General features: G+C 39.8%; 2 protein-coding genes across 8 annotated transcripts in view; one reads left to right on the top strand and one right to left on the bottom strand.

The window, feature by feature from the left end:
- Positions 1-13,397, bottom strand: part of PTCD2 (pentatricopeptide repeat domain 2) — a 48,987-nt gene extending 35,590 nt beyond the window's left edge. For 3 of the 6 annotated variants that reach the window (XM_054512372.2, XM_064596220.1, XM_064596223.1), the window contains exons 1-6: positions 13,243-13,396; positions 11,784-11,876; positions 8,338-8,467; positions 3,600-3,717; positions 847-925; positions 318-409 (exon numbers count right to left, since the gene is read on the bottom strand). In XM_054512372.2, the coding sequence (XP_054368347.1) occupies positions 318-409; positions 847-925; positions 3,600-3,717; positions 8,338-8,467; positions 11,784-11,876; positions 13,243-13,354 (624 nt within the window). In that variant the 5' untranslated portion in view covers positions 13,355-13,396. Of the gene's footprint in view, positions 1-317; positions 410-846; positions 926-3,599; positions 3,718-8,337; positions 8,468-11,783; positions 11,877-12,635; positions 12,671-13,242 lie in introns of all 6 variants that reach the window. The other 3 variants (XM_064596221.1, XM_054512370.2, XM_064596222.1) reach the window with 3 other exon arrangements.
- A 20-nt stretch (positions 13,398-13,417) lies between these two features.
- MRPS27 (mitochondrial ribosomal protein S27) overlaps positions 13,418-23,192 on the top strand; it is a 102,137-nt gene continuing 92,362 nt past the window's right edge. For both annotated transcript variants that reach the window (XM_064596219.1, XM_045896272.2), the window contains exons 1-2: positions 13,418-13,544; positions 21,525-21,602. In XM_064596219.1, the coding sequence (XP_064452289.1) occupies positions 21,568-21,602 (35 nt within the window). In that variant the 5' untranslated portion in view covers positions 13,418-13,544; positions 21,525-21,567. The remainder of the gene's footprint in view (positions 13,545-21,524; positions 21,603-23,192) is intronic.

The following is a 23,192-nucleotide window of genomic DNA, read 5'->3' as shown; positions in this document are numbered from 1 at the left end:
TTGAGCTGGATAATAAGAGGACTGACTGACTCTACAGCAGAGCTTGAACCCAGCATACCGTTTCTTGTTCTCCCTATCTACACAATTGCCAGAGAAGGGTGAAAGATGATAAAATTGCTTTTCCCATGATAAAACTGTGTGATGTGGCTAACTTGAGTTTTCTAAAAAAGAACACATTTAAAATGGAAATATCTGTACCAGATGGAAAAAAAAGACTTCAGAGGAACTAAATTTTTCTTTGTAGAGAAAAAAAAATAATAAATTCTCTCTCAAACACTACCCACAGTGCTCTAAAAGTTAAGGGAAGACATTCTTACCAGTTTGTAGCAAATTGCAAAAGCAAGGACATAGGTATCTTTGTTGAACTTCACATCTTGGCTTTTCATCTCTATCAGTACTTCCAATGCACCTACCAAAAGTGACAAGTGGGTGGGCAGTGTTAAATGCATCCAAATGAGTTCAGAGTCCTTGGCTATTTATCCCCAGAGTTCTAATCTGTTCAGTACTATCTACTGAAAAGTGTATTCCAGAAGCACAATAAAAGCTATCTGTCAAAGTCATTTAGCAATTAACTAAATTAAAAAAAAAATTAAGTCATACAGCAAGAATTAATATTTAAAAACCAATTATACTTTCAACATTAAGTAAAATCTGGGTGTTTAGCTTAAGGCATGACATGAGATGCAATAAAGTTGTTTTTCAGACTTAAAAGAATGAAATCTCCATAATTCAGCCACTCATCATGAATATAAGCATCATTTTTGCATGGTCCACTGTTTTTCCTAACTGCTATACCTATACCAGCAAAGACAGAATTTTTCAGCAAACTTAAATTCCAGTACTTACTTGAATACTTGCCTTTGATAAATAACATATCTATCAAAATATTGAATGATGTGGAATCTGAGAAGAAACCTCGTAAATGCTAATGAAAAAAAAACAAAACAATACCAGTTTGGTTAAAAGCTGTAACTATTTAGTGAATACTTATTCTTATACTCCATCTTCTCTATCCAGGACTTATTTTTGTGTATACTTTATCCATTTGGTTCCCTGAATTCCCTAATAAATTTCTGATACACCAGGATTTATTTTTCAAAAAAATTCAAATGCTGCCCACTCTTTTGGCTGTCATGCCTTTGGCAATGGGCACACCAAACAAGAGACAAGAGGTATGGCAAGAGTTCTCTGAGTTTCAAAAATACACTGAAGAACGTGTTTATTAAACATGGCTCGCCTGACTAGGAGAAAAGAAACAAGCCAATTCACCCTGATAAGGGTGGTCCTGGAATGTGGGTGGCAGCATATTAATATGAAATGGCAGGTATAAGCATGCTTGAAGACTAAGCAAGGAGAGTCTTATACAACTATGATCCTCTTCTGGCAAATGAATAATAAAGAGTAATTCACTTTTTGAAATAATTCACTAAAAGTGGTTCCTGACATTTTTTTCTCAACATTTTTAATCTCATGATAATACAACACATGCTATTGAAATATGCCATTAAATGCCCTGCTCAAGTTTGTTCTTATTTTGAGAACCTACTATGCAGACCCTGTTCTAAGGGCTGAAAATAAATGATGAACAAGACACATAAGCCTGCCCTAACTCTAGTGGGGCTTATAGTCTAGTAGAGCTCAAATTCTCGCATGGGAGACAATGAACAAGGGAGTCAAACCTGTGAAAAAAGTAAAAATGTAATTTCAAGTATCAATAAGGGCTATGAAGAACAATGAAGCAGGAAAAAGGGACAGCGAAGAGGATAGAAGGTCGTCAGAGAAGGCTTTCTGAGAAAAGAACTCAATGAAGTAAAGGAGAGCCTCAATAATGAGAATGTAGACCACTCTAGTCTGAGGACACGGGTATGGTATGTCTTAAAAAGAATAAGAAGGCCCAGAGAGGAATGAGCAAGGGGGATGGCAGGCAATGAGATACTATAAGGGGCATCTAAGTCATGATCAGGGATCTGAATTCTACTCTAAGTGAGATGGGGAGTCCCCAGAGCAGCCCTGTCCACAGTGTACGCCATCTATGTGGTTCTATATTTTCAAGTAGCTTCATTAAAAAAGGTAAACATACATGCAATCAGTTTTAATAATGTTACTTAACCCACTAAATTCAAAATATAATTTCAACATGCAATCAATAAAAAAATGAATAAAGTACTTTATTTCTTCTTTTGTATACTAAGCATTTGAAATGCATCACGGATTTTACCCTTATAGCACATGTGGTTTGAACTAGCCATGGTCCAGGGGCTCCAGAGACACACGCCGCTAGTGCCTACCGCACCGGCAGCACCACAGGGTTCTGGGTAGGGGACACACTAAATTAAGAGTGGAAACAGGATTAGGCTTTAGGTCACTGGACTCAAATTCAGTTTATTTTGCTACTCCAGGAAACTTGGTTGTACATGAGTATTTCAGACATGAGTCTAAGTTAAAGAAAACAAAAACAAAGTAAAGTTGCATTTTCTTTCTGTTTTTTATCATTATACTCATGGCTATCACTGTAGTAAAGTTTTCATTTTCCTTTAATTACAACATATGATTATTGAATAGTCAAACAATACAAAAAGGTATAGAGTAAAAAGTGAGAATTTCCTGTACTTCTACCTCCTAAAGACAAGCAGTAGGGGTTTCATTAGATTCTCACAGATTTTTAATACATATATACTAAAATGTAAATATGTATATTTCTTCTTTTAGGAAAAAAACAGGTTCAAACCAATCCACACTGTTGTGAAACCACCTTTTCTCCGGTAACTAATATTTTATAGTCATTTTTCTAAACCATGGGTGTCCTTAAAAGAGGGGCAAGCCAAGAGTTAACAGCTCCACCGTGCACAGGACACTTGAGATGAAGAGTACTAGACAGAAAGACAACATAGGAGGGTTCCAAAAAATACAAAAGTATCCCAGGTGGCCAGCCCTGGCTCCAAAATAAATGTTTCTGACCATGCATAAGTTTATGTCTCTAAGACCCAGTTTCATCAACTGTAAAATAGATAGATTAATAGTATCTACCTCAGCAGGGTCTGTGGGAAACAAATCAGATACAGTGCTTAAGCACAGTGCTGAGGACACAGTAAATAGTCAATAAATAATTACAAAAATAATCACTGTTATCTTTGCTTTAGGAATAGAAAATCAGAAGATGTGCAAGTATTCTGAAAACAGAAAAGCACTTTACAATGTGGCCATCAACCAGAAGTAAAAAATACAACCACAAAGGAGAAGCACATGAGGTTAGGAAAGGCAATCTTAAAATGGTAGCCAGCCTTAAACTATTGCCCACTAAAAGCTTCTCAGAGAGGAGGTCAGTACCAGGTCACACCCAGAGCAATTTGTACATACAGCTCTTCTGCACCTGTCCTACACCTCTGTATTAAAAAACCTAGGCCTTTTCATAGCAAGGACTCCAAGGACACCTTAAAATGCAGGTCAACACTGATTCCTTCAGCCCAGCAGCCTTGCTCTGAAAATCTAACCCAGGAATAAGTACGGAAGAGAGATGTCTTCGTTAACATCACTAAAAACACCCCATGCTCAGCACAAGGAAATCACATTGACAGCAAAAGCAATCAGGAGACAATAACCTGGTCTTTGATGAGTTCCACTGCAGATTCCTCAAGATCCAACTCATAGCACAACCTCATGAAAAGTGGTCCAAATTTATACTCTCCGAAAGTCACATTTCTGTTCTCTGCATGGTACCTGGTAATCAAAATGATTCCATGAGCCAAACAGTGGATGCAGGGAAAAGGACAGAAAGATTGTGGCATATACTCTGCTAAACATTGGGGACACAATAAAGCATGAGGTACTCCCAGTCTGGAGGGAGAAAAGTACAGAAATGAAGATAATCAGAGGAATTCTGGAGTGCAGAAGTATACCAGGCATTTAAATAAAAGTGTCAGATGCCCACATAATCATGTGAAATAAAAGAATGGAAAAATGTACATTGTAATCATCTTCTCAATTTATTAACAACCTGCTAGGACTTAGGGTTAGCATATGTCAGGGAGTAACAGGGACCTTGCATCAGCAAGCCCATGACAACGGCACTGTCTGTGTAGACCTCATCTAGAGAGGAACAAATGGAAGCAGTGAAGTGATGCTATGCTCTGTCCCTCTCAAATCTGACTTCTCCATATAGGATGGCAGACAACCCCTACAGATGTACTTTACAATTTAGACCCATCTCTGTTTTTCTCTGCTCAGGCAAAGGCATATGTGAACTACCATCAATTAACAATTGAACAAATTAAACACGATTCTGAAGTTTAGTTTTACGAAAAGGCTAATTTCAAAGACAGTGACATCTTAGATGTGGCTTGAGATTTCTACAAGCAGTCAGCCACCAGTGAGAACTGTAGAACTGAAAATTGCTAGCATAAATTTACTTTCAATAACCAACTCTTTCTGTTTTAGACACCAAGAAGACAATCTGGTGACAAAATAAGTACCTCATGATTACATGTAAACCAGAGTTTAGTAAGACTCATTATGTGAATAAATCACACATAACATGGGGAGAAGCTGACTTTAAAGACAGAATACTTTTTACCCTGCAGAAATCACAGAAGAAAGTCAGAGTAACATTATGGATAGTTTATCTAAACATACATACTGCCAAACAGAATGACGATATGTACTTTTATTTATTTATTTTTTAATTTTATTTACTTATTTGAGAGAGCAAGCAAGTGAGCACAAGCAAGAGAGAGCACAAGCGGGCGGGGGGGGCGGGCAGAGGGAGAGGGAGAAGCAGACACCCCACTGAGCAGGGAGCCCAACAAGGGGCTCCATTCCAGGACCCAAGGATCGTGACCTGAGCCGAAGGCAGATGCTTAATTGACTGAGCCACCCAGGCGCCCTGAGAACATGTACTTTTAAAGATGCATTTCATAATCGAATTATAGAAGTAACAAAATATATTCATTGCTTCATTACAAGTTATGAATTAAATTATGTCAAAGCTTCAGTTGTATACCTTAAATACACATGACTTTTAGTTGTCAACTATACCTCAATAATACTGGAGGGAAAAAAGAATTAAGTTATTAAAAGCAGCATAGTATAGTGATTAAGGATTTTTAGACTCTGATTCCAAACTGACAGTTCAAATCCCAGCTCTTTTACTAACTGTATAATGATGAGCAAATTAATTAGCCACTCTATGCCTCAATTTCTTCATCTATAAATGAAGATAAAAGTCCAACTCAAAGGGTTTTTGTGAGGATTAAATGAGATGACATGCCTAGCACACAGAAAACCTTCCATGTATGTTAGCTTTTAAGAAATGTAAAGTATGCTGTGGAAAAAAACTTTAAAAATCAAAATATCCCAAAAATAGCATTATGAAAAATTTGTGCCAGATTAAAAACAATGCAAAAACAAAAGTTTTCCCTACTTAGAGGATATTTACACTAATAAAAACGCTAGAAATTCACAGAAATAATATATTACCTCTTCTTGACAAGAAATGTTCAAATCGGAGAATCTAAAAATCTCCCTATAAACCACATAACAGCAGGTGGTCAAGATTATGGAGGGATTAAGCTCCTCCTCATTTTTGACTCAATAAAGAGCTTACGTTCTGGCTCATTACTATTCTTCCCCAGCAGTGGGGTGCCTGTCTCAGCAAGAGAGAGAACAGGATGGTTAGGCCATGGACCTGCCCATCTTCCCACTTTTTCTCCACAAGGGAAGAGACAGCAATTCGGTGGAGTTACCAGCATCGAATTAGCTTTGGGTAGTAAAAATAGACTGACAGTAAAACAGGCCAGAGGGTCTCAATGATTCAACTTTGTGAAACAGAAAACAGAAACAGAATTAGGATGCTAATACTGTGTGACTGTAAATTAGCATAACCCTCCTAGAAAATAATCTGACACTTTGTATCGAGAAGTTTTCAAAGATTCCTATCTTCTGATCACCACCAAAACATAAAGAGTAAATTTTATGCATAGAGTTGCTCATATGGCATTATTTATACTGATGAAAAATCAAATAATGCAGACATTCAACAATAGTGGCACAATTAATTAGAAAACCTGACATACAATGGAATATTGTGAAGCCATTAAAATATAATTCCTAAGTATATCATATTTTTAAAAGATTTTATTTATTCATTTGACAGAGAGAGAGCACAGGCCGGGGGAGCAGCAGGCAGAAGGAGAGGGAGAAGCAGGCTCCCCACTGAGCAGGGAGCCTGACATGGGGCTAGATCCGAGGATCCTGGGATCATGACTCGAGCCAAAGGCAGACACTTAAATGGCTGAGCCACCCAGGCGCCCCAACTCCTAAGTATATCATTAACAAGCAAAAACATATATGCTAGAATACTAACTAGAAAACACTATCATTATATATACAACAGTTAGAAATGTGTAAATAAACCCCACCAAAACCACACAACCTTTGCACACAAAAAATCAGTGAGAAAATGTATACGAAGAATATCAACAGTGGTTGTTCCATTCAGAGGTGGAACTCTTGCTTCTCCCCCTGCATGTGGGTTGGCCAGGTGAATTGCCTTGACCAAGAGAATGTGACAGAAGTGAAGCTGTGCCAGCTCTGGGCTGCTTTACAAGGCCTGCAGCTTCTAGTGCTAGTCAGTAGAAGCTGGGTGCTAGTGTAGCCCAGGCTAGACTCACGAATGGTGAGACATTCCAAGGGGAAAGAAGGGCCACATGGACTCAGGCACCAGAAATGTAAGTGAAGCTTCTTGGACCTTCCAGCTCAACCTAGCCAGCAGCTGACTATGGATGAGCAAGTGACTAGCTGACACCAACAAAGAGCTGCCCCACTAACCGGCTTCAATTCCTGACCCACAGTAATAATAGAGAATAGACAGTAATAAATAATAGAGAAGTAATAAATAATTGTCTTGTTAAGCCATTAAGTTCTGGTGTGTAACAGCTAACCTTAGGGGCTTTGGGTGGCTCAGTTGGTTAAACGACTGCCTTCGGTTCAGGTCATGATCCTAGGGTCCTGGGATCGAGCCCCACGTCAGGCTCCCTGCTCAACGGGGAGCCTGCTTCTCCCTCTCCTTCTGCCTGCTACTCTGCCTGCTTGTGCTCTGTCAAATTAAAAAAAAAATTAAAAGTTCTGGTATGCAATAAGAGACAACTGAAATATCAGAATTTATGACATATTTCTTCTACTTTTTTGGTGTTTTTCCAACTTTCAATGAATTTAGTGTAATTTTGTGTTTTTTTCCTTTTTAAAAATAACACAAATTTTTTCACATTATAAAATTGATAATGCCCACTGTAGACAAGTTTGAGAAATCAAAAAAGTACATATTTAGAGAAAAAAAAATGTGTAATTCCCAGAGAACCACAGTTAACTTTTGGTACATATCCTTCCAGTATTCTATATACGAACACCCTGTAGTTCTCTCTATAAATGTACAATATAAATGCAGGTCCATGTACAGAAATATATTTTTCAAGAATGGTTAAAAAAAGGGGGGGTGGGGAGATGGGGTGGCTGGATGATGGACAGTGGGGAGGGTATGTGTTGTGGTGAGCGCTGGGTGTTATGTAAGACTGATGAATCACAGACCTGTACTCATGAAACAAATAATACATTATATGCTAATTAAAAAATACAAAGGCCATGAACTTAATTTCAGAAATGAAGCCTGCTGATTTCATGTCATACACTTCCTGAGTAAGCGAAACCTTTGCTGGGTTTCCCAACAGCAGGCTATGATTACCCGTGTGTTCCCCTGACATGAGAAACTGACAAGGGATCAGAGACAATGGAACATAATAGGCATACGCCAGGAGGAGGGAGCCGAGCCAGGAGTCCACTGAAGTGATCCAAGTGAGATACGATGAGGCCTGAACTAAGACACTGGTAATGAGGGCAGAGAGAGGAAGGCTAAAGATGAGAGATACCAGGGAAGCAGAAGCAGTGGTATTTCTTATCCTGTCAGGGAGGAGAGCAAATGAGATTAGGGGAAAGAGGCTCCCTGGTATCTGTCCTGAGTGGTCAGTGCAACAGAAAACACAGCAAAAAGAAGCAATCTGAATGTGAAGACCTAGGGGACATAGGAGAAGAGTTCATCAGGCTGGTGATTTCTTGAGGCATGAATTCTGGTTTTCTATCCTCAGTACCTGGCATATAGAAGGAAACCAGTAAGTGTTTGATAAATGAATATAAATGTCTGGAGCTCAGTGCAGGCATGTGGACAAGAGATTTAAAAGTCATCAATGCACAGGTGACAGCTGAAACCTTGTTAAGTGGATGAGATTGTTCAGGGAAAAGAACAGAGTGAGAAGAAACCAAAGCTGGCAGAATTCTAGGGAAATGGCTCACCTGTAAATGACATTTTTAACCAGTTCCATATCGTCCCGGGAATCGCTCAAATGAAGCAAGGTTTTCAACTCCTCCTTCAGGATGAGCTTGTTCTGCGTCAATTTCTCTTCCATGTTTCTCAGATAGGTTGCTGGAAGAAAGCATGGTATAATGGTCATCACTCAGGCTGATTGGGACTATCAGGAATCTGACCTCAAGAAGAAGGGGATGCTGGATCCTGGCACATTGCAAAGGGGCATTGAGAGGGGCTCATGACCATGTAGCTCCCATCACTGGCTAGTCTCCTCAAGAACAGTGTCACAGAAGGTCTACGAAGCAAACTAGCTATGCTACAGGCCAGAGGCCCACTCAAAACTTTCTAACATACAATCTGTGGGGGTAGGAACACAAGAATATGCAATTTGGACTACCTGGGTGATCCACACATTAAAGTTTAAGGACTCATGTACCAGAGGCTTACCTCAAAGAACTGTACCTATAGGTGACCCATTAGGAAAAAAAAAAAAAAAAGTAATCAAGACATCCAAACCATCAATTGGCAGGGTACCTAGCAGGAAAAGTGAAAGGAAAATATGCAGTGAAGGTGGGTTTGCCCCAATGGCTGACCCACACAATTCAGGAATACTTCACGTCTCTTTCATTTGGTTCAACTCTACCACTCATTTATCTTGGTCTCCCTACTCAGTTGTTAGAAAGCATGACACAGAACTACATAATGCACAGGGGGTAAAAAAACTACCCTCTAAATAGCAGCAAACACTCTCTGTAACAGAATCATATCAAGGTGATTACGCTCTATCTCTGTTCCCTATCTTGTATTTGACTGACTATGGAGACAGTCAAACACCAAAAGGAAACACTGCTTCTTGGCATTAGGAAGGGACCAGATTCTCAGCAGAATGGGGGGTGAGATGCAAGGGCAGCATCAAAGAAGCATGTGAGCTGCCAATTAAAGTCTACAGGTTTTGCTCTAAGACCCAGAGCTTTGAAGGAAGGCTGCTTAAAGGAATGGTACAATACACATTAAAACACAAGATTGGGAAGCTGAGACAGACACTGTTCTCAATTTACAAGAAAAGAAGGCCCACCTGCTTTAAATTAATGCTGTGGACCTTTCAATCGTTATTTGCAGAACCATATCATGGTTGAAGGTTTTACAGATGGAAAGACCTGGGCTTTGCCACTTGTATGCTATGGGGAGATGCTTGTTTGTGAGATTTGATTCCTCACGTGTAAAGTGAGGATCATGAGAGCTACCTCCTGGGGTATCCTGAGATAATGTATGTTAAGCACTTAGCACAGGGCCTAGCACATAGTAACTGCCAGTAAATCATACACATTATTCTCATCTTCATTCTGTCACTTGTCAGATTTAAGTGAATTTATTCTGTTAACTATTTTTAAATAATTTCTAATATAAAAAATTTTAATGGAATGACTTTATATCTTATACTTTTTAATAACCTTTAAGAATCCAAAACTTCAAGAGATGTAATTTGCATTTTAAAACAAATAATCAAGATTTAAGTGCTCGTAACACAGGGAAGGCTAAGCTATGGTTCATGCCCTGAAAGAACTTAGTCTATTTGAGAAAACAAGATATATTTATACAAAGCTATCTGAAAACAGTGATGGAGGGGGTGACATTTGACCAACTATACACATGATACAGAAAAAAGATATCAGGGTGGCAGAAGCAGACCAGGTATGGTTGAAGTGGAGAAGTACCAGAGAGAAAGGAAGGGGCTGGAGAAGGAAGGGGTTGGGAGAAACTCAGGAGAGGGGAGCATTCCTGGTATGAGAATCAGCATGAATAATATCACAGGATGGGGCGGGCGAGGGAGCGCTAAGGGGAGAACTGTGACTAGATTAACAGGAAATCATACTGAACTCCAGAAAGGGTAAGGTCCCACTATGGAGGAGCTAGAAAGTCAGGGAGGTGTGCACAATGTGGTATATGAACAGAGGACCATTGTGGGTTTTTATAATGAAGAAATGTGGATGGGATTTTATAAATATCAATCGGACCATGGAGTAAACTGGCACTTAGCATATGAACATATGCACAACTGTCACAGCCTTAGAATGACTATGACAACTGGATATAACTAGAAAATGACACGAACCCTAATTCTGCCAATTTTACAAAGCTCCAAAAGGTAAACGGGTAAAAAGAAGACTGAGGTAAAATCCAGACTGAGTCTCCCATACTGAAGATGAACATATTCTCCCTCTCCCTTTTAAAGTTTATGTTCTCATTCCACAGGTGGTATAATGTAATAATATGATTAGTGGAGAGGTGAGGAAAGAGTGATTTCTGGAGGGCCAGAAGCAATAAGTGTTTTTTAGGTGCTCAGAAACATTTGACGGTGAGAGTAAGGAGATTTGAAAAAGTCAGTAGGGACAAACTAAACTGTTACTGAAAGAGAGGAGTCTTGTTATGTTTATAAAGGAATTTAAAGTACTGGAAAAAATGTGCAGGAGAGAGGGAATGAATTCAGTAAGATTTCTCAGATGCTGAAAGGAGTAAGACCTAGGGTGGTGGTGTGTTTTCAGCTTTTTGTAATAAAGATATTCAAACATAGCCCAAAACAGAGAGAGAACATTATGCTCTCATGTGTCCATCACCCAGGCTCAACAATGACTAATATTTTGATAATTAAAAAAAAAAAAAAATCTTTGTTTTAGCCTATTGATTTTTTCAGCCGAGGAGAAAAATATGAAAATGCATCACAGGGGGCACCTGGGTGGCTCAGTTGAGCTTCCGACTCTTGATTTCAGCTAAGGTCATGATCTCAGGGTCACTGGATCAAGTGAGCCCCTAGGCAGGCTCCATGCTCAGCAGGGAGTTCACTTGAGATTCTCTCCTCTCCTTCTGTCCCTCCTTCCCTTCCCCCCCCTCACTCTCTCTCAAATATTAAAAAAAAAAAAAAGAAAGAAAGAAAGAAAGAGAAGAAAAGAAAATGCATCACACATGAGATGGTTTTGTTTCACTATATTTCACTTGGGTATATATATGTATGCGTATACTGGAGATACTATGTAAAATATACTTTTTACTCTGAGGTGCATCAAAAATGTGAAAGCCAATCATCTCAAGCAGTTCTTCTCAGACTTTACTGTGCATATTAATAGTCTGGGGCTCCAAGTTTGGTATTTCTATGAAATTCCCAGCTGCTGCTGACCCATGATACTTAGTCTGGGTGGCATGGATCTAGAGAGAACTGGTTCCAACACTAATTTTAGCATTTCTCTGGGATCCTGGGAAATGTGACAAGAGGAGAGTGGTAGACTCTGTAGTAGTAGAAAGTGAGATGAAAAGTACATTTAAGGGTAGTCTAGGAAATTAAGAATAATCCATGTCAATTTTTTCTCAGACAGGGATAAAGAGAGAAAAAACTTGAATAACACATCAGTGAAAGAATTAACAAAACAGATTCAATTACCTTTGGTGCCAGGAAGATGATACGCAATAGCCACCTTCTTATGCTGAAATTCTTTTAATTTCACAATATTATCTGTAAGTAGGTATCTTTTAGCTAAAAATCAAAGAAAAAAGTAAAATCATTTTCACTATCTTATACTTAGCAAAAACATGAGTAGAACTTGATTGCCTCTTTCTAATAACTGATCTTCACTTAACATAAATAATCCATCTGGACAGCTACAAATAAGTCACCCTGGTGGAAAAGTAAACATCTCTAAACTATCGGAAAATTCAAATTCTCAGCAAGTTTTGTTTCTGTGTGTGAAAGGAGCTAGTGATTAACTGTATGGAGACGGGTTGAGAGGAATCTGGGAAGTGAAAGACAAATATACATTCCCCATCTAGTTATGGGATTACAAGGGAATAAAAAAACAAAAAACAAAACTAAAGGTTACTGTTTAAACGTCAAACTGGTGGATCTAGTTTCGGTTTATCTAGGTGGAAGCACATAGGGTAGTGCAAAGAGCTAGAGTGTGACCATTGGAATTCCCGGTTCTACCATTTGTGAAATCAGGAGTTAAGGCCTCTCAGAATTGGGTTGTCGGTATCCTCATGATGTATCAGAAATCACTAACCACAGCTTAGTAGAAAAGATAAGTTTGGGAAACATTTCTTTTGGATGCTTGGCTGTGCACGGAGTGGAGCCTGGTCAAAGAATCATTCACTGAAGACCTCTTCTGTAGGGCAATAACAGGTTACCAACAAAAAGTATCGTCTATTTACGAGGAGAGAGTCCAGAGATACGGTTACAGCAGGATTGTACTGTTGTGCGGCCTGAGTGCAAATCCCTCCTCTACCACTTTCCTCTCACCTTGGGCTAATTACTCGGTCTAGCTGTTTCCACCCCTGTAAATAGAGAAAAGAATGGGAACCTCTCTCACTGGGGGTTGTGAAGAGAAAAGGAATTAATATACGTAAAACGCATAGAGTAATACCTGACACCAAGTGTTAGGTATTTCATTATCACTCACCAGTATATTCAAATTTAATCATTTCCATAAAGTTATTAAGGGACCATTTTACAAATGAAGAAACCTGCACAAGGTCTTTCAGACTATTAGCGGCAGAGCCGGAGCGCCAAATTCAGAGTCTAAGACCTCTGCTACCAAATTGTGCAGAACGGTACACCCAAGGGGGAGAGATTTCCAGACAACAGCGTCGCCTCCTCTGAGGGACTACTACAGCCCCAAGGTCGAGACCCCAGCCCGGCCGTCCTTTCGTTCCCAGGCACACGGGTGTCCATGACACCCAGAGCCAGGGCTGCACACGCACGCAACCAGAGGACGAAAGAGCAAGCTCGAACGCTCCAGGCCAGTGGGTGACCGAGGCGCTGTTATTTCCCAAGTGATGCCTGCTGAGGTGTTAAACCCCCTTCCTGCCCATTCCTCCCCTCCTTCACGACCAGAGGCCGCGGATACCTCCGAGAGGGCAGCGGCAGCACGCGGAGCCTGAGCCTCCCACCCGGGGATATACCGAACTCCGCAGCGCCCGCAGCACGCCGCGTCTCGGCAGCCGAACCGTGGCGGCCATGCTGTCCCGGGCCACACCAACTACGGGAGCCGGGGAGGGGGGCGGGGCGGCGGCCTAGACCCCACCCCTTCCTCTGCCCGCAATCCCCGGACGTTCGTCCTCTTGGTATGCTCCAAGATGGCCGCTCTCGCGCTGAGCCGCTGCTTCCTTCGGGCGCGGAAAGTGCCTCTGCCTCCGCGCTCGCTGGCAGGTTGGTGGCTGTTCTGCTTTCGTGGGGCTACTTCTTTAGTCACCTGATAACTCCTCCTTAAGTGAAGGGAGCTGTGGGCTTTCAACAGGACAAGAAATGCTTCTGGGATCTAGTTGCTAACCATTTGGAGCGTTGGGTAGTACAGAAAGGGGAAGTATGGCCTCGGACCCGTCTCCTTACCCAAAATAGTGCCTGCGTGTCCAGAGGTGTGCAGAGTAGATGAAGTTATGGCATGAGGTCTTTTGCATATGATTTGCAGGGTTTGTGTGTTAGGGTCTCTTTCCTGCCATTGAAGAGTCCAGATGTGCCCACTTCAGAGCTAGGAAGTTTTCCCCCCTGCTTAAATGTCTTTGGAGGGGCGTCCTAAACCTACTCCTCACCACCTCACAATTGGAGACCTTTGATCTCCACTTGGGATAGGAATTTCAGTGCTAATTTCTCATTATCTGATGACCTGGGGCACAACTTTTGAGTGACCTTTCTATGCCACAGTTTTCCACGTGTAGAGCCAATAGATACTTCTGAAGTACAGTTAGTTGACCCTTGAACAACTCAGGGGTTAGAGGCATGATCCCAGGCAGTTGAAAAATTGTGTTTAACTCCCCCCAAACTTAAGCATACTGTTGACCTTACCTGTAACAAACAGTCCATTAATCCTTATTTTTTGTTTTATGTAATTGTATAGTGTATTCTTCACAGTAAAGTGAGCTACGGAAAATGTTACTAAAATCTTTAGTAAAGATTTAGTAAATCTAGAGGACTATACTGTATTTATTGAAAAAAAATCTGTGTAAGGGGACCCCTGCAGTTCAAAGTGGTATTATTCAAGGGTCAACTGTACTTGGGTAGTCGAGTAAACGGCACCTCACTCAAAATGTTTTTGATGGGTCTGCTGACAAAGACATTAGAAAAAGTTGACATTTATACAAGCTAAATCCTGATAGGTGTATGATTATATGACTAAAATGCAGTAATCACAATTGATGTTTCCAGTGCCCGTTATCTTCTCTTTCCAGCATACCCTGTAGCTCCTATTAAAAACCAACACTTACACTGTTGTTCACAGTTCTTTAGGAACAGCTATTAAATATCAACTCAAAACCTCTTTGTTGGCCACCAGGTTTTCTGAAGATTAACTGGTTGACCTAGCAGGTGAAAATGTTTAGTGCCACACATTAGGTGAAGCAGTATGTACAGTACCTGGCGTCTCAATAAGAATTAGCTGCTGTACCTATTTGCTAGCATGCTTAATTATGGCTCTTAGTAAATGCTTTTCAATTTACACAAGACCTTGAATTGTGTATCAGGGAGACTATCATGGTTGCATAGTGTTTGAGGCAATCATTCTAACAAGAGAATGGATATTAGATAAGGGTGAATTGAATTTCCAGTTAGCATTTTGTTCTCCATTGGTGAACTTGTAGTCAGATATACCTGTGTTGTTACATTGTGGTAGCTATTAGCTACATGTGGCTATTGAAATTAGTTAAAATAAGAAATTCAGGTTTTTTAGTCACACTGACCACATTTTAAGTGTTCAGTGGAGACCTGTAGTTAGTGGCTACAGTTGCACAGCTCAGAATTGATCATTTCCATCATTAGGTTCTATTGAATAAGCCCTAGGTTAGACCACAGAAGAAAGGAGTCTGGAAATCAGGAACTGGAAGCTATAAGGCAAGTAATAGAAGTATGCTGGATAGTGCATTAAGGACCATCCCGGATTTGACAATGCAGATAAGGTGATTGACTTTTAAGTCAGCATAACATCTTGAGCCATTACAGGATAAGAGAGGGGAAAATGTACTTGGTACAAACTAGAAAAGTGGTTTAAAGTTATGAAGAGAGTAGAGAAAGCAAATTTATTGGGACCTATTACATAGTGAACATTTGAGTAGGCACTTAACATGCCCTCATTTCAACTATGATACAAGGTAGGCAATATTTCTCTATTTTACATATGATGAAAGCGGCTCAGAGACTATGCAACTTGCCCAGGTTTCATACCATTTATTAGCCAGGCAAGGATTCCAGCTGCAGACTTTGTGACTCTAGAGCATATCTGTGTCGACAATCAGTGCTTTTCTTTGGATGGAAAACATGTTTGGAGACATTGGTCTGAAGGCCAAAATAACTATAAAAAGAGTAAGTATGTAGAGCCAATCACTTTTCACTAAACTTTGAAATTCTGGTCTTCGGAGGTAGCTTTTCTGGAATTAAATAGAGAAAATATTTTTTATGGTGGAGAGTTTTATCTTAGAGAATATGGTTGCCCCCAAAGCTAACTGGCTGAAGGATAGCCAAGTTCAAGAAAGGTTTATGTGTATTGTTGGGTGGCATTTGCGGAGTGGGATTATTCAGACTCAGACCTGAAACTGGGAGGCTGTTATTGTTTTATCCACTTACTACTTCAGTGTGGTCTGAGGAGTAACATCGTATCACATGGAAAATTGTTAGAAATACAGAGTCTCTGTCCCCACTGAAGACCTACTGAATCAGAACCTTCACTTTATCAAGGTTCACATACACATTAAAGTTTAAGAAACTGTTTTAGATTTTCCACTTTACCATTGTTCACCCAATTTAACATTCTGTCTGACTTCATAGGAGATCTGATTCTAATGTTAATATACAGACCTTCCAACTACTATACAGAAATGCAAAGATTTTTTTAAATGATGTCATTTGTAAAGTATCAAAAAGATAAACATCTTGCTTTAAAAGGCTTACAGAAATGGAATGTTTGTCTTTCTTAAGGTATAGTAATTTCCTTTTGCTTTTGTAACAAATTACTACAAATTAGGTGGTTTTAAAAAATACAGGTATTATGGTACAGTTCTGTAGGTCAGAAGTCTGACATAAGGTCTGGCTGTGCTAAATTCAAGGTGTTGAAAAAGATGGGTTTCCTTCAGGAATCTCTAGGGGAAAATCTGTTTCCATGTCTTTTCCCTCTTCGAGAGACCCCTTACATTCCTTGGCTGATGCTCCCCTTTTTCAAACATCTTGAACATGAGCAAGTCAAGGCCTTATATCACCCCATCCTTCACACATCATAGTGTTGCAGGATTTTTTTCTCCGTCCGTGCCCACGGTTCTTCGTCACGCCACTTCGAAGTATGAAGAGGGAGACCAGACAGTAGTGGGCAGAGAAGCAAGGTTTACTGAACGATAGCAAAGTGATAGCACAAGCTCCCAAGGAGGGAGGGGACCCAAAGGGGTTGCCACGGGAGTTTCTAAGTCTAGGGCTTTCTATGGGCTTGTTGGTGGGCTGTTTCAATCTGATTAACGGTCCCTGCACCTGTCATCCAATCAGATTTTTGTCACCTGTCTATCATATGGGAAAGGGTGGAGGGCTCCTTCCTGGGTGGTGTAAGTCCTTTTAAGGATGGTTTCCTCTTAGGGCGGGGGCGGGGGCGGGGGCGGGGGCTTGTCCCTGCCTGCCTGTCTTCCAATTACCCTTCATCAGCAGTACCTGTCTTCCCCCTTTTTCACTTTTGAAGACCTTGTGACTACATTGGGCTCACCTGGATAAACCAGTACAATCGCCTCATTTTAACATCATTGATGATCTTTTTTTTTTAATTTTTTTTTTAAGATTTTATTTATTTGCGAGAGAGAGAATGAGAGACAGAGAGCATGAGAGGGAGGAGGGTCAGAGGGAGAAGCAGACTCCCTGCTGAGCAGGGAGCCTGACGTGGGACTTGATCCCGGGACTCTGGGATCGTGACCTGAGCTGAAGGCAGTCGCTTAACCAACTGAGCCACCCAGGCGCCCCAACATCATTGGTGATCTTAACCTCAATCCCCTTTAGCTGTGTACCCTAACATGTTCACAGGTTCTGGAGATTAAGACATGGACGTCTTTTGGAGGGTCATTTTTCTGCCTACCAGACTTGGCCACTCATTCCTACATTTATCATTGGTTTCTATTGGTCTAGGAAAATTTGCTATTTGCCAAATTCAAATTCTTCGTCCTTAAACCCTTTTGTTCTATACTCAATGGAAATGGAAAGTGATTACTGGTTACTTTCTTATAAAGCAAACATTAAAAAGTTCATGTATATAAGGGTTGCTGGGTTTACCTTTTGTAGATTTACTGGTCTTCATTTGTTTTTTGTTTTCAGTTCATGTGATCCCCCTTGAACAACTGTACACAAAGGGCACTCTTGGACTCCTGTCTTTCCCCACAAGTACCTCCCCTGCCTTTTTGTCTTCCAATTAGAAACTCTTTGAACATTGACCTTCATAATTGTCTTTTCTGACTCCAGAATAGGAAAGGGTGATTTCTTATGCTAGAAGCAGAAATAGAGAATAAGTAATAAATTATAATAATAATAGAGAATAAGTTGGGGCGCCTGGGTGGCTCAGTTGGTTAAGCAAGCGACTGCCTTCGGCTCGGGTCGTGATCCTGGAGTCCCGGGATGGAGTCCTGGGATCAAGTCCCGCATCGGGCTCCCTGCTCGGCAGGGAGTCTGCTTCTCCCTCTGACCCTCCTCCCTCTCATGCTCTCTGTCTCTCATTCTCTCCCTCTCAAATAAATAAATAAAATCTTTAAAAAAAAATAATAGAGAATAAGTCACTGGTATCCTGATGTATATAGCTTAATAGTCCTTAGCTCATGCTCACATAGAGAAGAGCTGCTCTTGTTTCCCACAGAAAGGAGACACCTTCCTGATTTTAGAAATTGGAATTCAGTTTGCATAGAAATGCTGCTATAAATTATGAATGGATTAGGTGAATTTATTCTTTTGGTTCTATGTAAGAACAAGCAGCGACCTTAACTATCACCAAGGTCAGTTCCTTCATTTGTAACTGCAGGGTCTCTAGTTTTCTACCAACTGGTAAAATTCAGACCAAATCTCAGGTCTCCCACTCCTGACTTGTACAGCTACACAGCTAATGCCATTGGATTTTATTCATCCTTCTTGGCAGATGTAGGAATGTAACTAACAATTTATAACATTGTTTCTATGAAAAATGTGTGCTTTGAAAAAAATCTATGAAAAACGTTTCTATGAAAAGGTATTATGCCAAACATCTAATTTTTTTTTAATAACACACTTAAAGTGTAGGCACTTTTTAATGGTTATTATTTCTTGAAAAATCTCTTAGTTGCTCTTTGAGACAGTCTTTGGAAGCTTTTCCATATTACTGCATCATTGCTTAAGCTTTAGGCCTCAAATTTAGCATATTATTAGTAAAGTTTTGACCTGTAATTACGGTAAGGGAGGGTGACTCCTTTTAATTAAGGTAATTAAGGTAACTCCCACGCTGCCGCTGTTGCATTATGGACTGTGTGGTACCTTTAGATACTTATCTGCCATTCCTTCCTTTTTTTTCTTGTAAATAGCTTTATTGAGATACAATTCACATATCATTACAATTCACCCATTTCAATAATTCAGTGCAGTGGGTTTTTTTTTTAATATATGTATATACACACAGTGTTGCACAATCATCACCTTAGCACATTTTTATCACCTCAAAAGACCCCTCATAGTCATTAGCAGTCACTCCCCATTTTCCTACAAGCTTTCCTGACTCCCTCCCCTCCAGTTCTAGGCAACCACTAATCTGCTGTTTCTATGGATTTGCCTATTATGGACATTTCATATAAATGTATGTGGCCTTTTGTGACTGGCTTCTTTTTCACTTAACAAAGTTTTCAAGGTTCATTCATGTTGTAGCTTGTATCAGTACTTCATTTCTTTTTATTGCCAAATAATATTCTATGATAAGAATTTATCACATTTTGTTTATCTTTTTATTAATTGTTGGATATTTGCATTATTTTCACTTTCGGGCTATTATGAATAATATTGCTATGACCATTTGTATACCAATTTCTGTGTGGATACATGATTTCATTTCTCCTGGGTATATACCTAGGAGTGAGATTGCCGGGTTGCATGGTAACTCCATGTTAATGATGTAGAAAAGACGTTAGGGTTCCAAGCCGAAGGCCAAGACAGAATTCTTGAGACGTCTTTGGTGCAAAAAGGTGCTTTCATTAAAGTTCGAGGACCAGAGGGCAGAAAGAGCTGCACTGGGGTCTTGAGGAGTCGCCCATTATATACTTTCAAGCTGGGAGGGGTTAGGGATAATGTAAGCCTCCCAGGTATTTTGGAAACAAGGTTTCCAGGATCCTGAGGGGGCTAGCTATTGTTAGGAAAGGTCATTTATTACTGTTTAGTAAAAACTCAGTCCGAGACCCTTCAGATGTCTATTAATGGTTCATATATTTGGGGGATAATTGCCAACATGTATCCTGAGGGGTAGAGATAAAGGAAGTTTCCAAAGGAATTCTTATATGTGACAGTAGACTTACAGGGACCTGGGGGTTGGGCTAAGATTGCCTTTTGTCCTTAGCAGAGTATCAACATAAAGGAAGTTGAGTCCTCGGGGAATGTCACTCTACCTGTTTCAAGGACTTGTCAATGGGCTGTAGGTAGTAAGGAAATTTAATAATTTTTCTTCTGTCTTTGTCTCCCACATCATTAACATTTTGAGAAACTGCCAAACTTTTCCAAAGTGGCTGCACCATTTTACATTGTCACCTACAATATATGAGGGTTCCAGTTTCTCTACATCTTTATCATCTTTATCTGTCTTTTTTATTATAGTCATTCTAGAGAGTATCAAGTTGTATTTCAGTGTATTTTGCATTTCCCTGATGGCAAATCATATTAAACATCTTTACATGTACCTGTTGGCCATTTATCTGTGCGTTTTTGTTTTTAAGAAATGTCTGTTCAGATCCTTTGCCCATTTTTCAGTGGGTTGTCTTTTTAAATTTTGAGTTGTAAGTGCCATTTACATATTCTGGATAGAAGTCCCTTATCAGGTAAGTAACTTGCAAATATTTTCTCCATTCTGTGAGTTGGCATTTCACTTTTTTTTTTTAAGATTTTTATTTATTTATTTGAGAGAGAGAGAATGAGAGAGAGCACATGAGAGTGGGGAGGGTCAGAGGGAGAAGCAGACTCCCCGCCAAGCAGGGAGCCCGATGCGGGACTCGATCCCGGGACTCCAGGATCATGACCTGAGCCGAAGGCAGTCGCTTAACCAACTGAGCCACCCAGGCGCCCGGCATTTCACTTTCTTAACGGTGTCCTTTAAAACACAAAAGGTTCTGGTTTTGGTTAAGTTGCTGCTCATTCATTCCTTGAGCTTATGTTTATTGAGTATTGCCATATACCAGTCATTGTGCCAGGTTCTGGGAATACAGTTATATCATCTAGTGAGTTACCTCAACTCTGGCTTGTTAGGTTTCTCTTATTTACCAGTAGGGTGCTTGGTTACTGGGTAAGATACTCTTTGCTTTATGTGAAGTGAGGATAAATATGCTGATCCAGGTCAGATGGAAATGTTTTTAGGGCTAATGATTATAAAGCATTCGATTAATGAGTTAATCAACAGTTCAGCAAGTATTTGGGTTATAAGAAGGAGTTCTAGGGCTCACTTAGGCTATAATGTAGGGGCAACAAATGGCTTCTAGTACTAAAGTTATAGGAACAAAATTACCAGCATTCTTACCTGTAACATTATTGTAGAATTTTTCAGTTTTTCTGTATCTTCTACTTGTTAGAGATGGAATGCATGTTGTCAATAACTGAATTATGAACTCTGCGATATTGGTTATAGTATCATACTAGAATCTTTACATAACCTAGTACATTGAAAATATGACAAAGTTGGGCGCCTGGGTGGCTCAGTCGGTTAAGTGACTGCCTTCGGCTCAGGTCATGATCCTGGAGTCCCGGGATTGAGTCCCGCATCGGGCTCCCTGCTCGGTAGGGAGTCTGCTTCTCCCTCTGACCCTCGCCCCTCTCATGTGCTCTCTCTCTCTCATTCTCTCTGTCTCAAATAAATAAATAAAATCTTTAAAAAAAAGAAAAAGAAAAAATATGACAAAGCTATGTTTAATAAGACATAAACAACCCGTTGTGAACCCACACCTGTTAATAATTGACTTTTTTCCTCAGGTGAAAGAGGACTGCTTTCTGCAGCATATGTGGACAGCCATAAATGGGAAGCAAGAGAAAAAGAACATTGTCACCTCGGTAGGTACCTGTTGAGCTGTTAGATATGTCATGTCATTCATTCTATATGTTTACCATCATGTTCGTATGATGTATTTATGAAATGATGCTTTTATGATGGTCCCATTCAGATAAGCACATTTTAAGTCTTACAAAGAATTAGATTATTATTTTACTTGTGGCAAAATCATTTTTGCTATCCTGCAAATTTCTACTTAATTTTTGCCTTGATTAGTCTCCCTAAATTATGTAAACAATTCTCTTCTTTCTTGTTTTTTGTCCATTTTAGTCATATAGTTAGTTACCATGCAGGTTGTCTCTTTTATATTATCTGCAGAGAAAAATATATTTTATATTTTCATGCTTTTTTATTATAATTTCTTAACTTGTGGTCTTTAGAGCTCTTTCTGACTCTTTTTTTATTACCAGGTAATAGATTTGAAAGCAGTGTTATAATTTCATACAAACCATTTAGGAAAAATAGTTGGCTAACATCTTCTCAGGCAGTAGGCTCCTAATTATACTTCCCTTTCCTTGTTCTCTAGGTCATATTACACAGGTAGCAGCCTTTTCTAAAATAACAAGGCCTAGGGGTGCCTGGGTGACTCAGTCAGTTAAGTGTTGACTCTAACTCTTGGTTTCAGTTGAGGTCATGATCTCAGGGTTGTGAGATCAAGCCCCACATCTGGCTCTGCACTCAGCATGGAGTCTGCTTTAGATTCTCTTTCCCTTTCCCTCCCCCTCTGCCACTGTCCCCACTTGTGTTCTTGCTCTGTCTCTAAATAAATGAAATCTCTAAAAGAAGTCACTGACCCTATGAGCATTTTGTAGAAATATAAATACTTCATATATGTAATATACATTATATGTAACATCATGAGGACATTGATAAAGTCAGATGATTGGTGATAGTTTTATGGGACTGATGTAATTTTTTGATCAGTTCCAGTGCTGATCTAATATTCTCCCCCAGATTTCTTTCTCTGCTTTTTTGGGCTTATGTTAAAGAATAAAGTCCCCCTGTGTTTATGGATTCTTCTAATAAGTGGGGGGAAGGAGGAGGGAGACATTCTTTTGTAGCTGTCTGTGATGGCCCAGCTTGGGGTGGGGAGGGCTTTCAAAGAACTCATAATTTTCTCCCCTGATGATGTTACTGCAAGAGCAAAATCGGTTTGTATGTCCTGGAATGGCTATGTAGGCAGGGGCTAACCAAAACAGAGGTGTGGAGAATCTGAAGGTAAGTAACTACATACTTGCACTGAAACGTAGAATCAGTGTGAATAGATAGAAGTGCAGATGGGTACAGATGTGGTATACTGGCAAGGTCCAATACCAGGAATGGCATTATCATATGGGACACTGTTTAATTCACAAAATGGTGAACACTCTTGGTAAAGTTCTGAACAAGTCTAATTACCGTCTTCAGTTTACATGGTAGTTGCATCTATGGAAAATTCAGCTTATTTTCAAATTTTGCCCAAAAAAGTACTTTGCCTTTGTTTATGTGTAAAGTGGAATTAGTTCTGTCCATTATTAACAGATTGACTTTTTTTTTTTTTTAAAGATTTTATTTATTTATTTGAGAGAGCGAGAATGAGAGAGAGAGTACAT

Source organism: Mirounga angustirostris, unplaced genomic scaffold (assembly GCF_029215605.1).
Source record: "Mirounga angustirostris isolate CCGP_5_RB_7025 unplaced genomic scaffold, mMirAng1.0.hap1 SCAF_7, whole genome shotgun sequence".
Taxonomy (NCBI): domain Eukaryota; kingdom Metazoa; phylum Chordata; class Mammalia; order Carnivora; family Phocidae; genus Mirounga; species Mirounga angustirostris.
This window is presented reverse-complemented; position numbering and strand designations above follow the sequence as displayed.